Raw genomic sequence first — 18,493 nt, forward strand, 5'->3', positions numbered from 1 at the left:
AAATGGAGAGTGCTGTGGGTTTCACCTCACCACAACCATCAAACACACTGGATGAAATTTCAGAGAAAGGTGAAGCCAACACACGAGAGTCTCTATGTGAGGAAATGGCACAGGAGCCTCATGTCCACACAGAAGAGGAAAGACAAGAAATAGGAGGGATTCAGGAGGCAGCAGCAAGTTTAGACATAGAGGAAACACAGAAGGACGAACAAAGTGAGTGGACAAATGAAGTTGAACAACCAGATAAAAGAGACGAAGTAAAAACTGAGACTGAGGATATGCAGGAGAAAGATAAGGACGTGGACAATACAAATGCAGAGGTTGCAGAGGTTAATACGGAGTTTAAAGAAGAAGAGAAAGAACCAGAGACACATACTGAAATGCTGGACACTGGAAATACAGACACTGAAGTTCCAGAGATGGAGGAGATGGATTCGGTATCTCATACAGAGAATGATACACAAACAGGGGCAGGTGACACTCAGAGGCAGCCAGACGCTGATGACGCAGATCAGAACATAGAGAGGAGGAGCGACGGACAGCCAGACAGAGATGAAAGAGAAGACCTAGCAGATGAGGCTGGGGATGATAGGTCAACTGGGGAAATGGCACAGAAGACAGATGGCAAGGTTGGTGATGGGGACTCTGTTGGTAAGGATGAAGATGGTGAAAAATCTAGTGAAGAGATAGAAGAGACAAAAATGCTAGAGGTTGAGGATACAAGTGAAGATTTGGGAATAGAGGAGGCAGAGAAACCTGGGGAAGAAAAGATTCAAGTTGGTGAGAAAGATAATGAGTTAGAAGGTGATCAAGATTCAAAGGCAGAAGATAAACAAAATAAGGACAGTACAGAAAAAGACAAGGATGGTGTGAATGATGAACATAAAGAAAGTGAAGATGGAAAACTGTCTATTGAGGTTATAAATAGACTAAATGAGTCACAGGAAATTCAAAATGTAAGGGCAGAGGGTAATGAAAAAGAGGATGATGGTGTGCATGATAAACAAAAAGAAACAGAAGGTGGAGAACAGGTTAAAAACATACTTAGTGATGGAGCCGAGGAAGAAGGGCACGAGAAACCAAACAGTGAGGTTGAGATTGGAGGAGAAATCAAGACAGGGAAAGATGAAAAGATGGAAAATAGGTCTCAGGAAGAGGAAAAAGAAGAGGACGGGAAGATGGATGAGATGGCAGCGGGAACTGATGGAAATTATGTAGAGAATGAGGCAAAAGACAAAGAGCATAAGAATGAGTTAGAAACAGGAGAAGAGTTTATAGAAGAACAAGAGAAGGAGATGGCAGATATAAACGAGATTAGTGAGAATACATTAGAGGCAGGAGATGGAAAAGAGGCTGTTTCTGGTGAGAATACAGCCCAAAAATTAGAAGACAACTTTAAGGACAAAAATGAGGAATCAGTTTCACAGGAAGAACAAAAAGAAATGGGTTCCAGCGGGACGCTCAAGGATGAAACAGAGGCCAGTACCAAGGAAGAACTGGATGAACCTGCTGTGGTGAATAATGACCTGCTGGATAGGAACGTAGATGCTGAAAATGGAGAGAGACAAGATGTGGGTCTTGAAGAGGCTGATAAGGTGGAAGAATATCTCCAAGAGGAAACGCGAGACAAATCAGAGGGTGAGACTGGTGATAGTGCTCAAGAAGTTATAGATAACACTGAAAAGACAGAGACTGATAACGATGTAAAAGAAGAAGAAAATGGTAATGACAAAGAGCAAGAGATAGAAAACAAGTTGAATGCTCAAGTTGTTCCCTCAGAAAGAGAGTCTCAGTTGGGCGGTGAACAGGAGGACCAGGGCAGTGACAACCAAAAAGCTGACAAAGAGGATGACAAAGAAGAGGCTGACAAAGAATCAGAAACCTCTGCAACAACATTCATAGAAAACATAACTCCTCAGATAACACAGACGATGGTCAGTAAGGATACAGAAAGTGAGATTGTCTCAGCCGAAGCTAAAGTCACAGAAGAGGAACCAGAAATGAAAGGTACTGACGATGAACTGATAAGTAGAGATGCTCCTGAAGGGATGGACAGTGATCAAGTGCAACCTTTGGAGAAGAAAGGGAATCTTGTCAATGAAGAGGGTGGCTCATCAGTTTCCCATACGGTGGAATCAGAACCTGTGAAGAAAGTAAAAAAAGGGGACAAAGATCCAGTTCTGAGCATTAATTCAGACGATCTGGATGATCATCCAGCAGCTTTAGCTAAAGTAGTTGGGGTGGATCGAGTGAGTAACTGGATTAACATACACCAAGAATCAAAGTATTTTCAGACATTCATCGAACCCCTCGATGAAGAGGGTCTCATCTCGGAAGAAACCGAGGAGAGACTAAACGGTGAAGTGTTAGATGCTACAGATACCCCACCAAGTACTGATATTGGGAGCCTTGATGAAACACTCAAGAGTAGAGATGAAACTACAACTCCCATAAGGAACAACTTCAATGAGAACACTGAGTCTGTAGTTGAAAGCTTGAAAACCGAGACTAAAGTTGAGGCCATAGAGGCAGATGCTTACAGTAATCACTCTAATGACAGCATACATACCTTAACCAAAGATGAAAAAGTCCAGGAGGCTGGAGATACTAGAGGTTCTTTGGTCACTTCCTGGTCAAGACTGAGTAATAATGAAGACACCAATCAAAAAGACACTGCTAGACAAGAAACTTTGACGTCAGATGACGTCATAAACATGGAGATAACCGCAACATCTGAAGACATTCAAGACAGAGCCCCATCTGAAACAGAACAACAGAATGTACCTAGAAATGTCGACCTGAATGCAAAAGAGACTGAACAAAGTAATCAACAAAATATGACTGATGAAACCAAACATTTAGCCCAAACAGAAGAAGCAAGTAACAAAGAAACCTTGGAGAGTTTGGAAGATAATTTGAAACCTGAGCATGTACCTCAGTCAGAGAATATTGAGCCACAGAGTCCCACAATGACAGTAATTACAGACCTCACAATTGTCAATAAATCGGAGAATGGGAGCCAAGATGACACAGCAAGTGTAGACTTCCATTCCAGACAGTCAGATGGAAGCAGGAACGTGAATGGAAACAGGAGAACAAAAGTCATTGATGGCCATTTCAAACAGACTCTAAGCACAGAGACCTTAAGCACTTTCTCATTGGATGATTCAAGATTTTTTGGGCCCACAGGATATCCTAGATTAACGACTGCTCACACGGAGAACAGCTATTAGTACAATAGTAAATCTTTCACCTAACCCAGGGGTGTCCAATCCTACTCCTGGCGGGCCACTGTCCTGCAGAGTTTAGGTCTAACCCCACTTAAACACATTTGAACCAGTTAATCAAGGTCTTCAAGATTACTAGAAACTTCCAGACAGGTGTATAGGGGTAAGTTTGAGCAAAACTCTGCAGGACATCTGCCCTCGAGGAGAAGGATTGGACACCCCTGCCTCAACCCATATTAATGGGTTTAAAATAATGGCACTTCCTTTTCCTTATCAGAGACCCATAGTGAGTCTTGTGTGCTTGGTAGGGAAGCTATCAACATCCCACTGAAAATAGACACCGTAGGACGCACGCAGCACAAATAATTTAATTATTCATGATGCGGAGCCCTCCAGTTGGTTAGGCTGCACTAGCAGTATACCGACCCACTTCAGACACGCATACCTTAACTAAGAGAATTTAACTAAAACCCCAAAGCCTGCACTTTAATTTGTGTTCCTAATTAGTATCCGGAACACTTTAATTTGCTGTTGCACAGTGTGATGTGAATTACACGAACACCTTGCTGATTTCTGGCACTAGTTTAATGGTGTTTTCATGATTTTACACTGGATTAATCATCCATCATCAGTTCACATACATTGCTATGATACCTTCTTTCTTTCTATAAACATTCTATAGATCTATTCTATTTATGAATTATTGCTCGTAATCATGCAAACCATGAGAGTTAGAATCAAAACTTGAGATGTTTCAACCCCAGAAGCAAGGCCAAATTGCTCTAATAGTGCCTATGTTGTTAGGTGACATCATTCATTATCTGTTTAGATAACCTGTCAAGCTCCTGTTTCACACATTGGCTTCTTTGTCAAAAAAGGTTAATGTTTGCTTTTGGAATTACAATAAAATATTGAAATACACTCATTTGTCTTTACATTTAAACACCAAACACAATATAAAAAACCCTTGTACAAAAGTTTTTGACTTTCAAAATCACAACTTTGAGATAATTGTATGTATACTGAATATAACATCACATTATACATTATTATTATAAAAAAAAAAAAATCCTTGTGAGGTTCTGATGTTGATTAACATTTGTCGTTCCATTTTGGTTGATTATGGGTCTTTAGACATGTCATGAATGCAAGGCTTTATTTGCGTGTGATGTTCTTCAGAGAGTTGCTGCTTCTAGTTGCTGTCCTCAAAACTTCCATTGCTGCTGCATGAATGGAAACGCATGGTGCTCATGGGATCTGACACATATCCTGCGGGGAATAGCACAGAACACAGTGACTGACACGCACTCAAATGCAACCACCCACTTGTTGCACCATATGCTGGAAAACATGCACAAAGTGCTCTCATCTTTGCAGCTCTGTGAAAATGTCATTTTAACCTCAGAATGAATTTGCGTGGATTATATCAACATGATTGTTGCCATATTCCATGTAAATTAAAATGCAAAAACAATGTTGCCCCACATTAAGCCATTACATAAACAGATGAATCACACATTTGATAACTTCCAGTTGGACACAAACCGTTTCTGTCAACGGGAGGGAACTGCATGTTCCTCCTCAGCTCATCCAGTGACAAACCCTGTGAAGACCTCCGGCCAGAGCTGTCAAAAGAAGAAAGGCTTGATTCAACAATGAGATTAGTATTGGTTTACGCTAAAGACCTCAGAACAATTACGATTCATCCGTGATATAAAATTTTAATGACGCTAAATGGGATACACTTCTGTTTCTTTGTTGTTGCTATATCAGCTCAATGAGGCCTTGCAGGGTTTGTCCTGCTCAGATGATCCTCTATTTGTTTTTTTCGTTAGTCATTCGCAGTGTCACTTTAGCCTTATTTATTGCTCATACCACCAAACTGCTTACAATGCTAGATCTAGTTACATAAAACAACATATTGCAAAGATTATAACAAAATTAGGCTCGAAAGTCAGAGTCCCTTGTTGTAATCTGTTGATGGGTTTGTTGACAGTTGCCAGGTTCCCCCACAACACACACATTCATCACCACCCATAAAGAATTGAGAGGTGACCACCAGCAAAGGATCTCAGTGTGAATGTCATGCAAGTTTCATTGCAGTAACTTTTGTTTTCATGCCTCGGTTTCCAAGCAACAGCACTTCAGACTGTACAGAAGTGTTGTGGTTGGACTGCATGACACTGACCAAACAAAAGAGCAAGGTGACCTAACTCCTCCATTAATGCATGGGTATGAGGTAATGGCCTCTTATTTAGTTTTTATTTTAAATAAGTTTTTTCAGTAATGTCTCATTGTAGTTTGGCAATAGGTTGGTGGGTGGGCTCTTCTTTTTGCAATATCATGGTGTCATTCTTGAATAGTGTGTATGTTTGTGGTAGATTTAGGGTTTGTATGTGTACTTCTGGGTCCAAAATGCATAGGCACGGGCGTTAAGGGCGTATTCCAACTCGAAGCGCGAGCGGAGGGCAGCCACGTGACTTCGTCCAGGACTGCCACGTGCTACCAGGCTGTCCATGGAGGATGAGGGTGAAAGAGAACCACTGCTGTTACTGGAGGCTGGAGACATAAGCTGAACACACATAGAAACACATATGAATATGTACTAGACAAATAGAATGGTACTGTATAGTGGATATATGGGTCATGTGCATGCAACCTACCTCCACGTTACACAGGCATTCCTCTAGTTTGGCAACCACCTCGGAAAACTCAGGTCTTTCCTGTCACAGAGAGTCAAAAATAGGGGATTTTCATTGGAGAGGTTTGTTTAAAAGTACAGAAACTCTGGCTATCCAATCAGCTGCTCTGCTGAAGAGCATATATAAATTACTGTTAAAATGTTTGGGGTTAGTAGGGTTTTTTTTTTTCGTTTAGTTTTTTTCTAAATTACGATTTAGAAAGGATTTATTAAATTGATCAAAAGTGACACTGAGAGTCAGGGCTTCTACATTGATACAAAAATCTATTTCAAATAAATGCAGTTCTTTTGAACTTTGTATTTATCAAAGAATAAGTAGAAAACAATTTATTACCGTTTCTGCAAAAATATTAAGCAGTACAACATTTTCCTGAGCAGTAATGATGCTGAAAATTCAGCTTTACACAGAAAAAAAAAAAAATAATTTAAAGATTCTTTCATAATATTACTGTTTTTACTGTGTGGAATGTTGGACATTTCATGCACTCAACTGTCGCAGCTTTAATTACATAGTGGAGTCTGTTTAGTTGGTTCTGATTCGCCTGCATTCCAGTGTTCTCCTGAGCTGTGTTCTTTTGTTTTGGTTTATTGTTAAATAAAGTGACTGTTATGTATAGATTTTGCCTCACTACTATCCTTGCTGCAACCAACTGGCAATTCAGACAACTTATACACGCACGCACGCACACACACACACACACACACACACACACACACACACACACACACACACAATATGTTATTCAGCTCTTTAATCAACACTATGGGATGAATGCACAGTACAAGCTGTAAACATCCTGGCTCTTTTCAAGTGTTGCTCAGCAAAAGCTCTGTGCTCTACAGAGAATAGTGTCAAACTGCACTTTGTACCAGGGCACATTCTTAACAAGAACACTTGACACAGTTTCTGCCACACACCTGAGGGACCAGCGCTGAGAACATTGCAAAGATGCTGTACCTGACAAAACACCTGGCACAGCTTTGTCGTAGAGAATCATGGTATGGTAGGCAAGCAACTTATGCTCGTTCGTTAACAGGAATAGAAATTAAACTTGTCCTGAACTCCAGAGATAGACATTCTGGGTATTCTGACTGATTATAAGCAGACTCAGAAGCAGAGAGGTACTGTAGTTCATGAATGGATGTAATAGGGCCATGTAAGGCAACAGAAAATATATTTTTTAATTTGAACATTCCTAAATTAGATTAAGCTCATTATTTCCGCTTTGATCCTTATTTAATAATGTTTTACTTACTTAAAATAATTGTCTGCTTCTCACCTCTCACCTTTTTACCTAAGAAGCTTCTACATTTTTTTTAAAAACCAAATCACAGCTAAACAAAGTTCATAGTGAACGTGCATGTCTCTTGATAAACCTATTATATTTGACTTCTTTTCTGAGCATATTTATGCTAGATGTGGGTCCCTCACCTCTGGACAGGTATTCCAGCCCCTCATCAGCAGTGCTGAGATGGGTTTGGGGATTGAGTATCCAATCGGAGGACGGACATGATGATACGCCATATCTGCAGCGGCTGCAGCTGTAAAGAATTCACACAGATAGGGCTGAGGTCTTTTTAATTAAAATGTAATCACAATTATGTAAGGGATAATGTATAGACAGGCGGTCGTTATAGCGAATAACAACCCTGACAGGCTGAACTTGAATCAGCCTGAAGGGGTTGTTATTCACTATAACGACCGCCTCTCAATACATTATCCCGCTTATTACATGGCTACCTACAAAATAAATTAATAATTTGACACAAATTATTGATTTAAAAAGGAGTTTATTGATTTAAAAACGATTGTATTGCTTCCGCCAAAGAAAATAGTCCATTCCGCGTCCATAGCAACGCGCTGTTTTTCATGGCAACGGTGTGTTATAGTTCGCAGCGGTCTGTTATCAAGAAATAACAGACCGCATTCTACATTGGAATTCAACCAAGCCATGTAATAAATTAATATAATACTAATAGCATTTAATTTAATAATTTAACTACAATTTAATAGTTTATAATTCCTCTTGATTTTCAAACCAAGACAATTCGGGTGAAAATGTATTTACAATCCCAAGTTAAAGAAAGTTCAGTCATGACAACTCCCGGAGTGTTTGGCATGGTAATGGGTATGACAATGTTGATATGTTTGGTCTTGGCGGAATAGATCTGCTACGTTGCTGATGCTGTTGGTTATTGCTGCTGTTGCTGCAGAGCAAGTACGGGACTTGCTACTGCCAATACATACATGACACGCTGCTGTGAGCAAGTAAGACATGCTGCTGCTGTACAATATACAGGGCTGCCAACTTTTGAGTTTAGCTTGGAGTGAGAATTTTGGAGGTGGGGGAGGTGTGGGATCTCACCTAATGCTATACAGAGAGCACTGTCAGCTGGTATTATTATAAAAGGTTAAAAATAACAAATTAATTAAATATAATGCCGTTTTTCTTATAATAACAACGTTATAATATTTTAATGAAATAAGTAAAAATACAATAAATATGTAATATAGTGCACATATTTAGCAAAATACTCCTCTCTATAGCTAATTTTTCTAGCCAACTAACGTGCTATATGGTCATTAAATGGCTTTCCTGAGGTAACGTTATGTGGCAGGCCTATTGTTCTCCAGCTGTTTTATTGACCTCTTTCCGCGGTTGAAAAACACTTATTGATCGATATTATGTATGAGGGATACATTTCGATAAGTTGTACTGTCTTTCAACATACCCATTGTTCGTTCGTGTTTATTTACTAGATAATTGGTTCACGTGCCGCACGTGCACGAGCGGTTTGTGTGAGAAAACGAACAGTATTTATATCGTTTTTACCTCTTGAACACAGCCACGTCCAAGTGATCTGAGGGCGCGCGCGCATCCTGCTGTGTGACGTGTGCGCAGACTGGTGCATAGATATATACACTAGATGTCGCCTTGGCTACTGCAGTTCATTGGAAAGAAACCGTAGCCAAGGCGACATCTAGTGTATATATCTATGCACCAGTCTGCGTACACGTCACACACCAGGATGCGCGCGCGCCCTCAGATCACTTGGACGTGGCTGTGTTCAAGAGGTAAAAACGATATAAATACTGTTCGTTTTCTCACACAAACCGCTCGTTTCGTGTCTTAGGCCATCAATGTGTACTTACGATGGGGAATTGTTTAATTTGGACGATGGGGAATTGTTTTAATTTGGACTGTGTGCATGCTCTTTGAGATAGTGACCATAGACCTGCATTATACGACTGACAGACAAGAACGGTTTGACCTAAAAATATCAAAATTGAAACTACTGCGGAAAAAAAGACACCTACATCTTGGATGCCCTTGAGGTAAGCTAAAACATACCAAAATTAAATTTCAAAGTGAACTATCCCTTTAACATTCGCATAACCTAGAAAAACATTTTTAAAACATTTAAAAAACTGGACATTTTAAATGTTCAGAGAACATTCAGAAATAACGTTTTCATAACTTAATGGGAACGTTATAAAAACATTATTAGATCCATTCTTAGGATTGTGGGTCAATATTAGCTATTACAGTAGTGAATAGAGAGGTGCAGTGCATGCCTGGTTTGAGATGTGCAAATGGAATCTCGCCCGTGAGCAGCTCCCATAAGCAGAGGGCATAGCTGAACATGTCTGCTTTCACCGTGTAGCGTGTACACTGGGTAAACACCTCTGGAGCCATCCATCGCAGGTTCTGCACAGCATCAGGGAGAAAAAAATTATCAACACAAAACAAAACGCCTGCTAACCCCAAAGGACAGGCACACATACCTCCCCAAAGACACACTGACGTACTTAATGTGACGTACAAGAGAGCCAAAACCGCAGTGTAAGCAGTATTAAAATTGCTTACAGAGGATTTGAAGGTGGCTATTACTGCATTACCTTTTTGAGGTGTTAATTAATAAACAGAATTAACCAAGAACACAGAATGCCTGTACCCCGGGTTGTTTAGTCATATTGTCCTCATCCACTGACAAAAGGAAGCGAGACTCTGCAGAACAATACAGAAACATTTTCATTACATAAAAGTACATTTCATTTAGTTTTTTATTACAAATTATAGTATCAGCATAACAATTTGAAAAAGTCTAACTGAAATGTTAACATGAATTTCACGTCTATGTATTTGGTTTGTCCCAATGACCGCTGCACTCAAGCTGGAAAAGTTTGTGTAAAAACGTATGATCATGTTGATTGACACAAGCGTGATTTAAAATGATCCAAAGAGCATCTTTTGTAAATCTGACCCTTTGTACAAAGGAGTTCACATGGTCAGTGTCGCAAATCTGATTAGTGACCATGAAATTGAGCTTTCAGTTTCAAATTCGATTTTGAATCCAAGATTTTCAATGCTGACTCAACTGTTTTTGCTCTAACTAAATAAAGTGAGACCAAAACTTGGTTCAGGTGTCATGTGTGTGTGGCTTTCCTTACCTCCAAAATCAGCCACCACAGCATGTCCATCCTCATAGAGCAGAATATTATGACTGAAAAGATATCACTAGGTGAAGGGAGGTTTAAAACAAAGAGCTCAGAACACTGTTTCATCATCGCTGCCAGCATTGACAGTCTAAAAATATACGGATTATCATGTAATTGGATGGTTTTAACAAATGGACTGAGAAACACCAAGGTTATTGAACAGCATATGATGATGATGATGATGATGATGATGACTAACCTGTTGAGGTCTCTGTGAATGATTGGTTGGGTCAGATTGTGCAGATACTCCATGCCCTTGGCCACATCAATGGCAATGATGAGCTTGGACTGCAGATCAATGATTCTGGATGTAAAGACATTGTTAAGTGAACACCTCCTCCCCGCCACTGATCAATGCACACTCCTATCATTCCAACTCAAACAGATCAATGAGATGAAGATCCCCTTAAACTGCATATGGAGCACAAAGAAGAAATCAGACGCTTATTGGAATTGATGCAAGTCTTAATGTACAAACAGATCCTGGATTGCCTCAAATTTATCTTCTCTTCTGGTCACATTCTAATCAGGGCTTTTGTAATAATGTAATGTAAAAAAATATTATGTAATATATGTAATTATTACAAGTTTTGAATTTTCAGCATCATTACTCTAGTCTTCAGTGTCACATGATCCTTCAGAAATCATCCAAATATGCTAATAAGATTGTATGATCAATAGAAAGTCATCATCAAACATCAACAGAATGCCGCTTCAGACAGCGCGCCAGCACAGCATTGAGTTCTCTTCTGCACTTTAACGGACAAAAACACACAAAATTACGTCGAAATGTTCTTGGCAAGTATCCTTCACTGTAAAAAATGTGGCTGCGATTTAGTTATAACAACTTAAAATTTGTTGAGATAACTTAAATATCCAAATGAACTAAAGTTAACTTAAGTCAAGCATGAACACATACTTTTTAAAGTTGAAACAATGTTGGATTTTAAGTTGTGATAAATAATCGCAGCATTTTTTTTTACAGTGTTGTAAGCAGAGTCTTAAACAAGTTAAAAAGAGTTAAATGAACGTAAAGAGTTGTGAGAAAATTGGATGTGTCCCCTGCGTCATGTGCGTCAGGTCTTAAAGTGACATCAGCCTAATAAACCTGCTGCTGTTTATTAACGTCATTAACATTAACGTTAATCTAAGAACAAAAGACAAAGAGAAACCATTCACTGCTATTGACTGAATCATTTTTGTAGCTTTAATAACGATTAATCTATATTCAATTTATAATTTATGCAGTGAAGACTGTGCAATGTTTGATTATTCAATTTAGGTTACATGTGTCAAAAATAACAGCTTAGTAAAAAGATGCCATTAAACAAATATTTAAAATATGCTGTTTATATGTTGTTTCTACATTATTTTAGAAATTCAATACATTTCATTATAAAAAGATATCAAAATCTTGAATGTTAGGTGCAATTAAGCGCGATTAATTACAGATTTTTTTTTGTATATAAATATATATATATATATACACTAATTAATCACAGGACGATTCACTAACCATATAAATATATATATATATATTCTTAAAATTACCTCTTCTGCTCATGCAATAGCGAGAACAGTGATCCTCCGGACACATATTGTGTTACAATGGCAAACTGACTAGGGTCGTCCAGACATGCCCCCACAAACTGGATCACACAGGGGTGGTTGAGACGACACAGGATGGAAACCTCCCGACAGAACATATCGGTGTCTGATTTTGAGCAGTATGTGTTTGCACGGTACCTGTGGAAAGGTATGAATGTCATGCAGTTCGCTTTGTATACGCGATGTGGACAGTTAAGCAAAACAAGTAAAGAGCTCTTACCGTTTAATTGCAACTACCTTATTACGGCACCTTCCTTTGTAGACCTTTCCAAAGGAGCCTATGGTTAGAGTGTTTTAGTCAATTAGGGTTTAATGGGTACTCATGGAGAGCTCTTATTTATTATTAAATTGACATACCTGATCCAATAATCTCATTAAATTCCAGTTCAGAGAGTTGAAGTTGGAAGTTTGATGGAAGACTTGCTCTCAGGAGAAGCACATCTGCCTTCTCTGAAGAGAAAAGAGGGCAAACAGGAGTTTGTTTGTTTTAATACCTTCACATCAATCATTGTATGAAACTCTAATCATGTTTCCTTTAGCTTGTTGTTGACATGCCGATGAGTCATGAAAGATGGGTTATGCTATTTGTAACATCTGTGGCAGATACAAAGTAATGACTTAAACTGTAGCAATCACGCAGCGGGAGTATGTTTGGAGACGGTTTCTGACTCACTGACTCTCGGAAGATTTTGGTGACTGTGGGTAGCAGTATTTCAGGACATAAAAATAGTATCATAGCAACAGTGATTCTGTGAGTCAGCTCTAAGTGTGTGCGTGTGTGTGTGTGTGTGTGTGTGTGTTTTACCTTTAGTCATACTTTTGATCTTTCCCAGGGGAGAGGGGACAGAAACATAAGACCCATCTGCAACAGACACAACTAACAAAAATGAACAATTTTTCTCATGCTTTCACTAAATTTCACAACAGCAACATAATTTCACATACAGTATACACTAATTCACAGTACAAATCTGTCAGGCTACATGTGGAGAGTGTCTCATACCCCCTCCTGGTTGAGAATACTCATTGCAGGGTGAATCGTCCTGAGGCCGTTTGTAGTGTTTTAGCAGAGTAACAATGGCATCGTGGCCTAAAAAGAACATAAACACATAGATCATAACATATCACATACATGAAAATCAAGGCCTTTATTTCAGTTGATTTTCAAGAGCAATGTTCTTAATTTGTCATTTAAGACATACTTTGACTTATATAATTATAATGTTAAATTATATATAATATAAATGTAATTATGTATAAGACAGACAGACATATAGATAGACAGATAGATAAATAAACTAACCTTTCTCATAGGCCCACATTAAGCATGTCTGTTCGTCCTTTTCTCCACTGGAACGGCTGGGGTCACAAGCCACCAGATTCATATCTGCCCCATTGTCCAAAAGAAACTGGACCAGTCGGATGTGTCCGTGAAAACAGGCACTATGCAGACCTGTTGTTTCAAAGGTTAACTTGAGATGTCACGACATTGATAATGGAAAGCAGAAATATTTTCCAAATTATTGTCATTATTACTGATGTAGAGCATAGATTACTGTTGTCAACCTACCTGTGTGTCCATCTCGCCCCTGATGGTTGATGCTCACGGCATTCTGACTGAGCAGATACTTGACCATTTCCAGGTTCTTGCCGTAGGTGCAGGCACTGCAGAGAACAGTTAGGCCTACATTTAGTATGTAACAATTAGATCAGCAGGGACCTTAACCTTATTACAGGGGTGTAATCAGTCAGGAGATGCCCATATAGAATGCATAGATTAAAGTCACCATGAAATACTGCAGTATTTATTATAACTGATTTATCCATCCACACATTTCTTTAAAAAATGAATGTGCCCTCGTAATCTTTAATCAAATAACTTCCACTTGCAGTGACATCTCTTCTCTTCTCTAGCCCTTCACACAGAGCGCTGATCCCAGAAAATTGCCATAGAATTGCTAGAGTGCCTTCCTTGTGAACGCAAACACATCCCGGGATTGATCCCTGGGTTCGATCCCGGGATGGGGTGCTAGTAACATTGCTGGGATCAGTCGCAGAACGTGCGCTGCGGAGACATTACACATCACATCCTGATGTCACATGTCTTTACGGGATGTGTGTGAACGCATGCACAGATTCCAGAAGATCACTGGCAGTGTGAATGAACCAAAATCAAACGATCCCGGGACTCATTATCAGTGTATTTAACGGCATCTCTGTGTACAAGGGGCTTCTGATGACGTGTTTACTGGCGCAAAGACGGGACAATCTGACATGAGATCAACCAATAGAAAACCACAACCGGCATCCAATCAGTTCCCCATGGACAAAATCAAGCCCCGCCCTACATTTTTTGTCTTGTTCAAGAAGCCGTTTCACTTGGATATACGTCACAAATAGGGAGAAAAACTACCGCAACTTCTGTTTCGTGCAGACTTTAATAGTGGTTAATTGAAAGGTGAAGGACATTGAACAAACTGAGGAATGTTACCTATGAAAAGCTGTCTCGCTGAAGATGTTCTCCTTAGACAGACTCTCAGTGCCAGACAGCTGAATAAGCTCTTTCACCGCTTCAAACTTTCCATTGTAGCAGGCTCTGACGGGGAATATGACACTCAAATCAGAATCACTATTACTTCTGTCTGAATCACAGATGATTTGTTGAGTTTAACTGCCACCTTGTGTTGTGTGTGATTCACTTCTCAGGTGAACTCACAGGTGGAGAGGTGTGTCGCCGTAGATGTTGACAGAGTGCGGCTGTATGTCAAAGCTGCCCTGCAGTAAGAAACGGACAACCTCTTGGTGTCCAAATCGAGCGCAGAAATGAAGGGGAACGTGGTCCTCATTGTCCTGAGCATTGGCTGTATAGAGTCGAGATTTAAAATTCATCAGTTATGAAAACGAATTCTAAAGAAGGCAAAAAGCGTCGTTATTCAGCTCAAGTCAGTTCAATGTTAATTCACTTCAGTTTTAGAGTACAAGGAACAAGCTCTAACCATCAGTTTTGCTTCCGTCATCCATCAACAGTTTGACAATGCCCAGAAAGCCTTTAGCTCCGGCCAAGTGAAGCGGGCTGTCCCCTACCTCTCCACTCGCATTGACATCAGCCTCAAACTTCATAAGAAGCTTGCACACCTGTCCCGCAAAAAAAAGAAAAGAAAAAAAGATCATGAACAAGCCATTAAGTAGTAGATCATGGACATTTATGATACAAAGTACATCCTGACCTGCTCATGGCCAAAGTATGCTGCAATATGCAGAGGGGTGAAGAACACTGCATCTTGGATGTTGACGTACGCGCCGTGTTGCAAGAGAATATCGACGGCCTTGAGGAAAAGTAAACAGATGTTAATGACCTTGTTTAAACCCCTATAATTATTATAACTTAATTTCAGGTTACGCACCTCAAGATGTGCAGCCACAGTAGCTATATGTAGGGCCGTGAGGGCTCCGTACCCCACCTGCTGGATATCTGCTCCACCATGCAGCAGTGCAGTGACCAGTTCAGCATTATCCTACATCACAGAAAGAAATGCCAAGTTATCATATTATTTGGGATTGTTTATAAGAGGAAAAGCATCCCAAATTAATCCTTGACTGACCTTGAATGCAGCCAGGTGCAGCGCAGTGAATCCATTCCGAGTGAGTCTGGATGGACGCAAACCTTTCAGCATGAGGGTCCTGATGTGAACTTTATTCCCTGGTTGCGGAAAAAGAAAACAACTTAGAAAAACATTGAAATGTATGAAAGTGCCATAACAACAGAATGTAATTCATCAAGCAATTAAACAGGTGGAAATTCACTCCTAAAAAGTAGGTTAAATATCATTATTCAACACCAATATGTTAATGCAAAGGAAATGTCAGTTGGAATGAGTCATGTGTGATGTTTTCAATATCATTGCATCATAGTAGATATAACTTTATGGCCCGGTTTCACAGACAGGGCTTTGATTAAGCCTTAGTTCAATTAGGACATTTAAGTAGCTTTTATAAACATGCTTTAGAAAAAACGGTCCCACTTTATATTAAGTGGCTTTAACTACTATGTACTAACATTGAAATAAATAATTTGATACAATGGACTTATTGTGTACATACATGTTTTTACATTGTACTTATATTTTGAAAATACCTGCATGTAATTACAGCTGTAATTAATTTATGTAATTACATATGTAATTACACTGTTGACCCTTCCCTTACACCTTAACCCACCCTTAAACCTACCCATACCACCACACCTGTCCCTAACCTTACCCGTATCACACCTCGATAGCAGTAAAAGTGTTTTACAATACAACATGAACACAATAAGCACATTGTACTTATTTTTCGATGTAAGTACATAGAACTCAAAGACACTTAATACAAAGTGGGACCGTAAAAGTTTTAACATGTTTTAGCTCTACCTCCACATACACAGCAGAGATGCAGCAGGGACAGTCCACCCTCTGTGCGATAATTCAGGTTCACTTTTTTGAATGCTTCGTCTGAGCTGTATGGTAAAAACACAGAGAAGTCAAGATATAATAAAAACATAAGCTTAAACAGATCTCCACATTTACTCTCTGTTTGCGGTAATGTTATTATAATAGTTCTGTCAAGACAACTCTCGGAGTGTTTGCATGGTAATGGATATGACAATGTTAATATGTCTGGTCTTGGCGGAATAGATCTGCTACGATGTTAATGTTGATTATTGCTGCTAATGCCAATATATGACGTTCTGCTGTGAGCAAGACCTGCTGCTTCTGTATAATGTAGAATACATGAATTACCCATAGCAGATCTATACAGGTGGAGCTGGGGAAGATGGAGGGTTTCTGAAAGTGCGCTGCAACTGCTACGACGAATGCTGACCAAGTATATGAAAGTTGAGTAGCAAGCTTATTGGCTACTGATACAGCAGGAACCAATCAGCTGTGCCCTATAGAGAATGATGTGATTGCGAGCAGATTAAGGACCTATCAGTCTGTGCCATTTGTAGAGTTTCATGACAGAACTTTGTATATGTCCACACCTTAAGCCTCATTTGTATACACTAATAATAGTACACTACAAAGGAGGCTATAACACTGCTCTTAGTTTTAATCAGTCTCACCTGAAAACATGCTTGAGTTCCTTGAACTCCTCCTCTTTAATTCTCAAGTCCTCCTCCAGTCTCTCAATAATAACAGCGTATGACTCACTCACTTTCTTTTTCCACTCATCTAAAGCAAGACCACAACAGTGCATGAACACAATAAACACCCACTGTATAATCCAATGTTACATACAGAACAATAATTACTTAGTCAATGGAGATGTCAACAAGGATTGAAAGACTGAAAATGTTAGTCTTAATCTATTCATATTAACATCGACATGAAAAGCATGAACAGAACTAAACAAACAGTCAATTAAAGAAGCTTAATGTTTACCTGTACAGGTTTGAGTGGGTCTTGATTTGTAATTGCCCATTGGACTGATTGGTTTGAACTTTTGTACGCGATTAGCTGGAGAGAAAGTCTCATGCAGTGGTAACACAATGCTTTGGCACAATAGAGAAGAGTCCGATAAGGGATCGCAGCCCGTGCTAAAAATACATCAGCTTCAGTGTGGAATGTGTGACAACAATGACAGCTGACCTCTCTGAGGATCTGTACCTATTACAGGGTGAAGCCATGGCCGATTACTCTCTTCAGACAACAGCTGAATATCTTCTCTACACTGTATATATCTTTCCTTTTCTATTTCATATCTATCTCTCTGAACTTAGATCCGACAAAACTACATAATGTCATGTTCTGTAAAGAAAATACACTATCGTTTAAGTTTGGAGTCAGTGAGATTTAAGATCTCAGACTTTTATTCAGCACGGACGCATTAAATTGCTAAAAAAAAAAGTGACAGTAAAGATATTTATTATGTTTTCCATTTCAAATAAATAAAAATAATTTCTTTAGAAATTCATCAGATAATTCTGGAAAAAAAAGATACTTTAAAAAAAAATATGAAGCAGCACAATTGTTTTCAACATTGATAATAATAAATGTTTCTTGAGCACTAAATTAAAGGATCATGTGACACTGAAGCCTGGCTGCCTAAAATTCTGCTTTATTATCATCACAGGAATTAATTACATTTTTTTATATATTCAAATAGAAAACAGTTATTTAAATTGTAACAATATTTCACAATATTACTGTTTTTACTGTATTCTTGACCCCAAACTTTTAAACGGTAGTGTACAATCCAGATGCATACATTTAAAATACAGTATAACACACATTTAAAATGGGACACTTTTAATGATGATTGCATAGGATTTTTTTACCCTCTCGAAAGTGTCAGGGGTTTTCCTCCTTTTATCTTTTGTGATTGCGCACCTGATATAATTCGGCCTTCATAATGCCTTGATTTGTGTTTGGTGAAGATGCTCAAAAGTAAGTCGAAAATGTAAAACACAGTAGA

The 18,493-nt window shown here is 39.1% G+C and overlaps 2 protein-coding genes across 3 annotated transcripts; one reads left to right on the forward strand and one right to left on the reverse strand.

Moving 5' to 3' along the window:
- Positions 1 to 2: 2 nt before the first annotated feature.
- On the forward strand, positions 3 to 3,651 carry LOC309512844 (uncharacterized protein; the record flags this gene model as incomplete). Its single annotated transcript, XM_082188567.1, has 1 exon — positions 3 to 3,651. The coding sequence occupies one exon, from the start codon at positions 3 to 5 to the stop codon at positions 3,231 to 3,233; it is 3,231 nt and encodes a 1,076-aa protein (XP_082044693.1). The 3' UTR covers positions 3,234 to 3,651.
- A 642-nt stretch (positions 3,652 to 4,293) lies between these two features.
- tnni3k (TNNI3 interacting kinase) lies at positions 4,294 to 17,985 on the reverse strand. 2 transcript variants are annotated; one of them, XM_082188483.1, is made up of 25 exons: positions 17,461 to 17,985; positions 17,142 to 17,250; positions 16,450 to 16,535; positions 15,640 to 15,737; positions 15,442 to 15,552; positions 15,265 to 15,363; positions 15,034 to 15,172; positions 14,754 to 14,898; positions 14,529 to 14,633; positions 13,608 to 13,702; positions 13,341 to 13,490; positions 13,041 to 13,127; positions 12,843 to 12,899; positions 12,395 to 12,487; positions 12,258 to 12,315; positions 11,981 to 12,175; positions 10,629 to 10,733; positions 10,382 to 10,434; positions 9,886 to 9,938; positions 9,506 to 9,638; positions 7,361 to 7,470; positions 5,891 to 5,950; positions 5,630 to 5,799; positions 4,773 to 4,852; positions 4,294 to 4,496 (listed from the first exon to the last, which is right to left on the reverse strand). In XM_082188483.1, exons 1-25 carry the CDS (start codon positions 17,498 to 17,500, stop codon positions 4,420 to 4,422), a joined length of 2,508 nt encoding a protein of 835 aa, XP_082044609.1. In that variant the 5' UTR covers positions 17,501 to 17,985; the 3' UTR covers positions 4,294 to 4,419. The 2 variants fall into 2 exon arrangements, with proteins under 2 accessions (XP_082044609.1, XP_082044608.1); XM_082188482.1 differs by having other exon boundaries at positions 15,265 to 15,552.
- Between the last annotated feature and the right edge of the window lie 508 nt (positions 17,986 to 18,493).

The sequence above is a fragment of the Leuciscus leuciscus genome (assembly GCF_965113295.1).
Source record: "Leuciscus leuciscus genome assembly, chromosome: 13".
Lineage (NCBI taxonomy): Eukaryota > Metazoa > Chordata > Actinopteri > Cypriniformes > Leuciscidae > Leuciscus > Leuciscus leuciscus.

Coding starts and splice junctions, on each gene's coding strand:
- tnni3k (XM_082188482.1), bottom strand. CDS start 17,500: ATGGGCAATTACAAATCAAGACCCACTCAAACCTGTACAG. Junction 15,738..16,449: donor TCTCTGCTGTGTATGTGGAG/GTAGAGCTAAAA, acceptor TTCCGCAACCAG/GGAATAAAGTTCACATCAGG. Junction 12,176..12,257: donor AAGGTAGTTGCAATTAAACG/GTAAGAGCTCTT, acceptor ACCTTTCCACAG/GTACCGTGCAAACACATACT.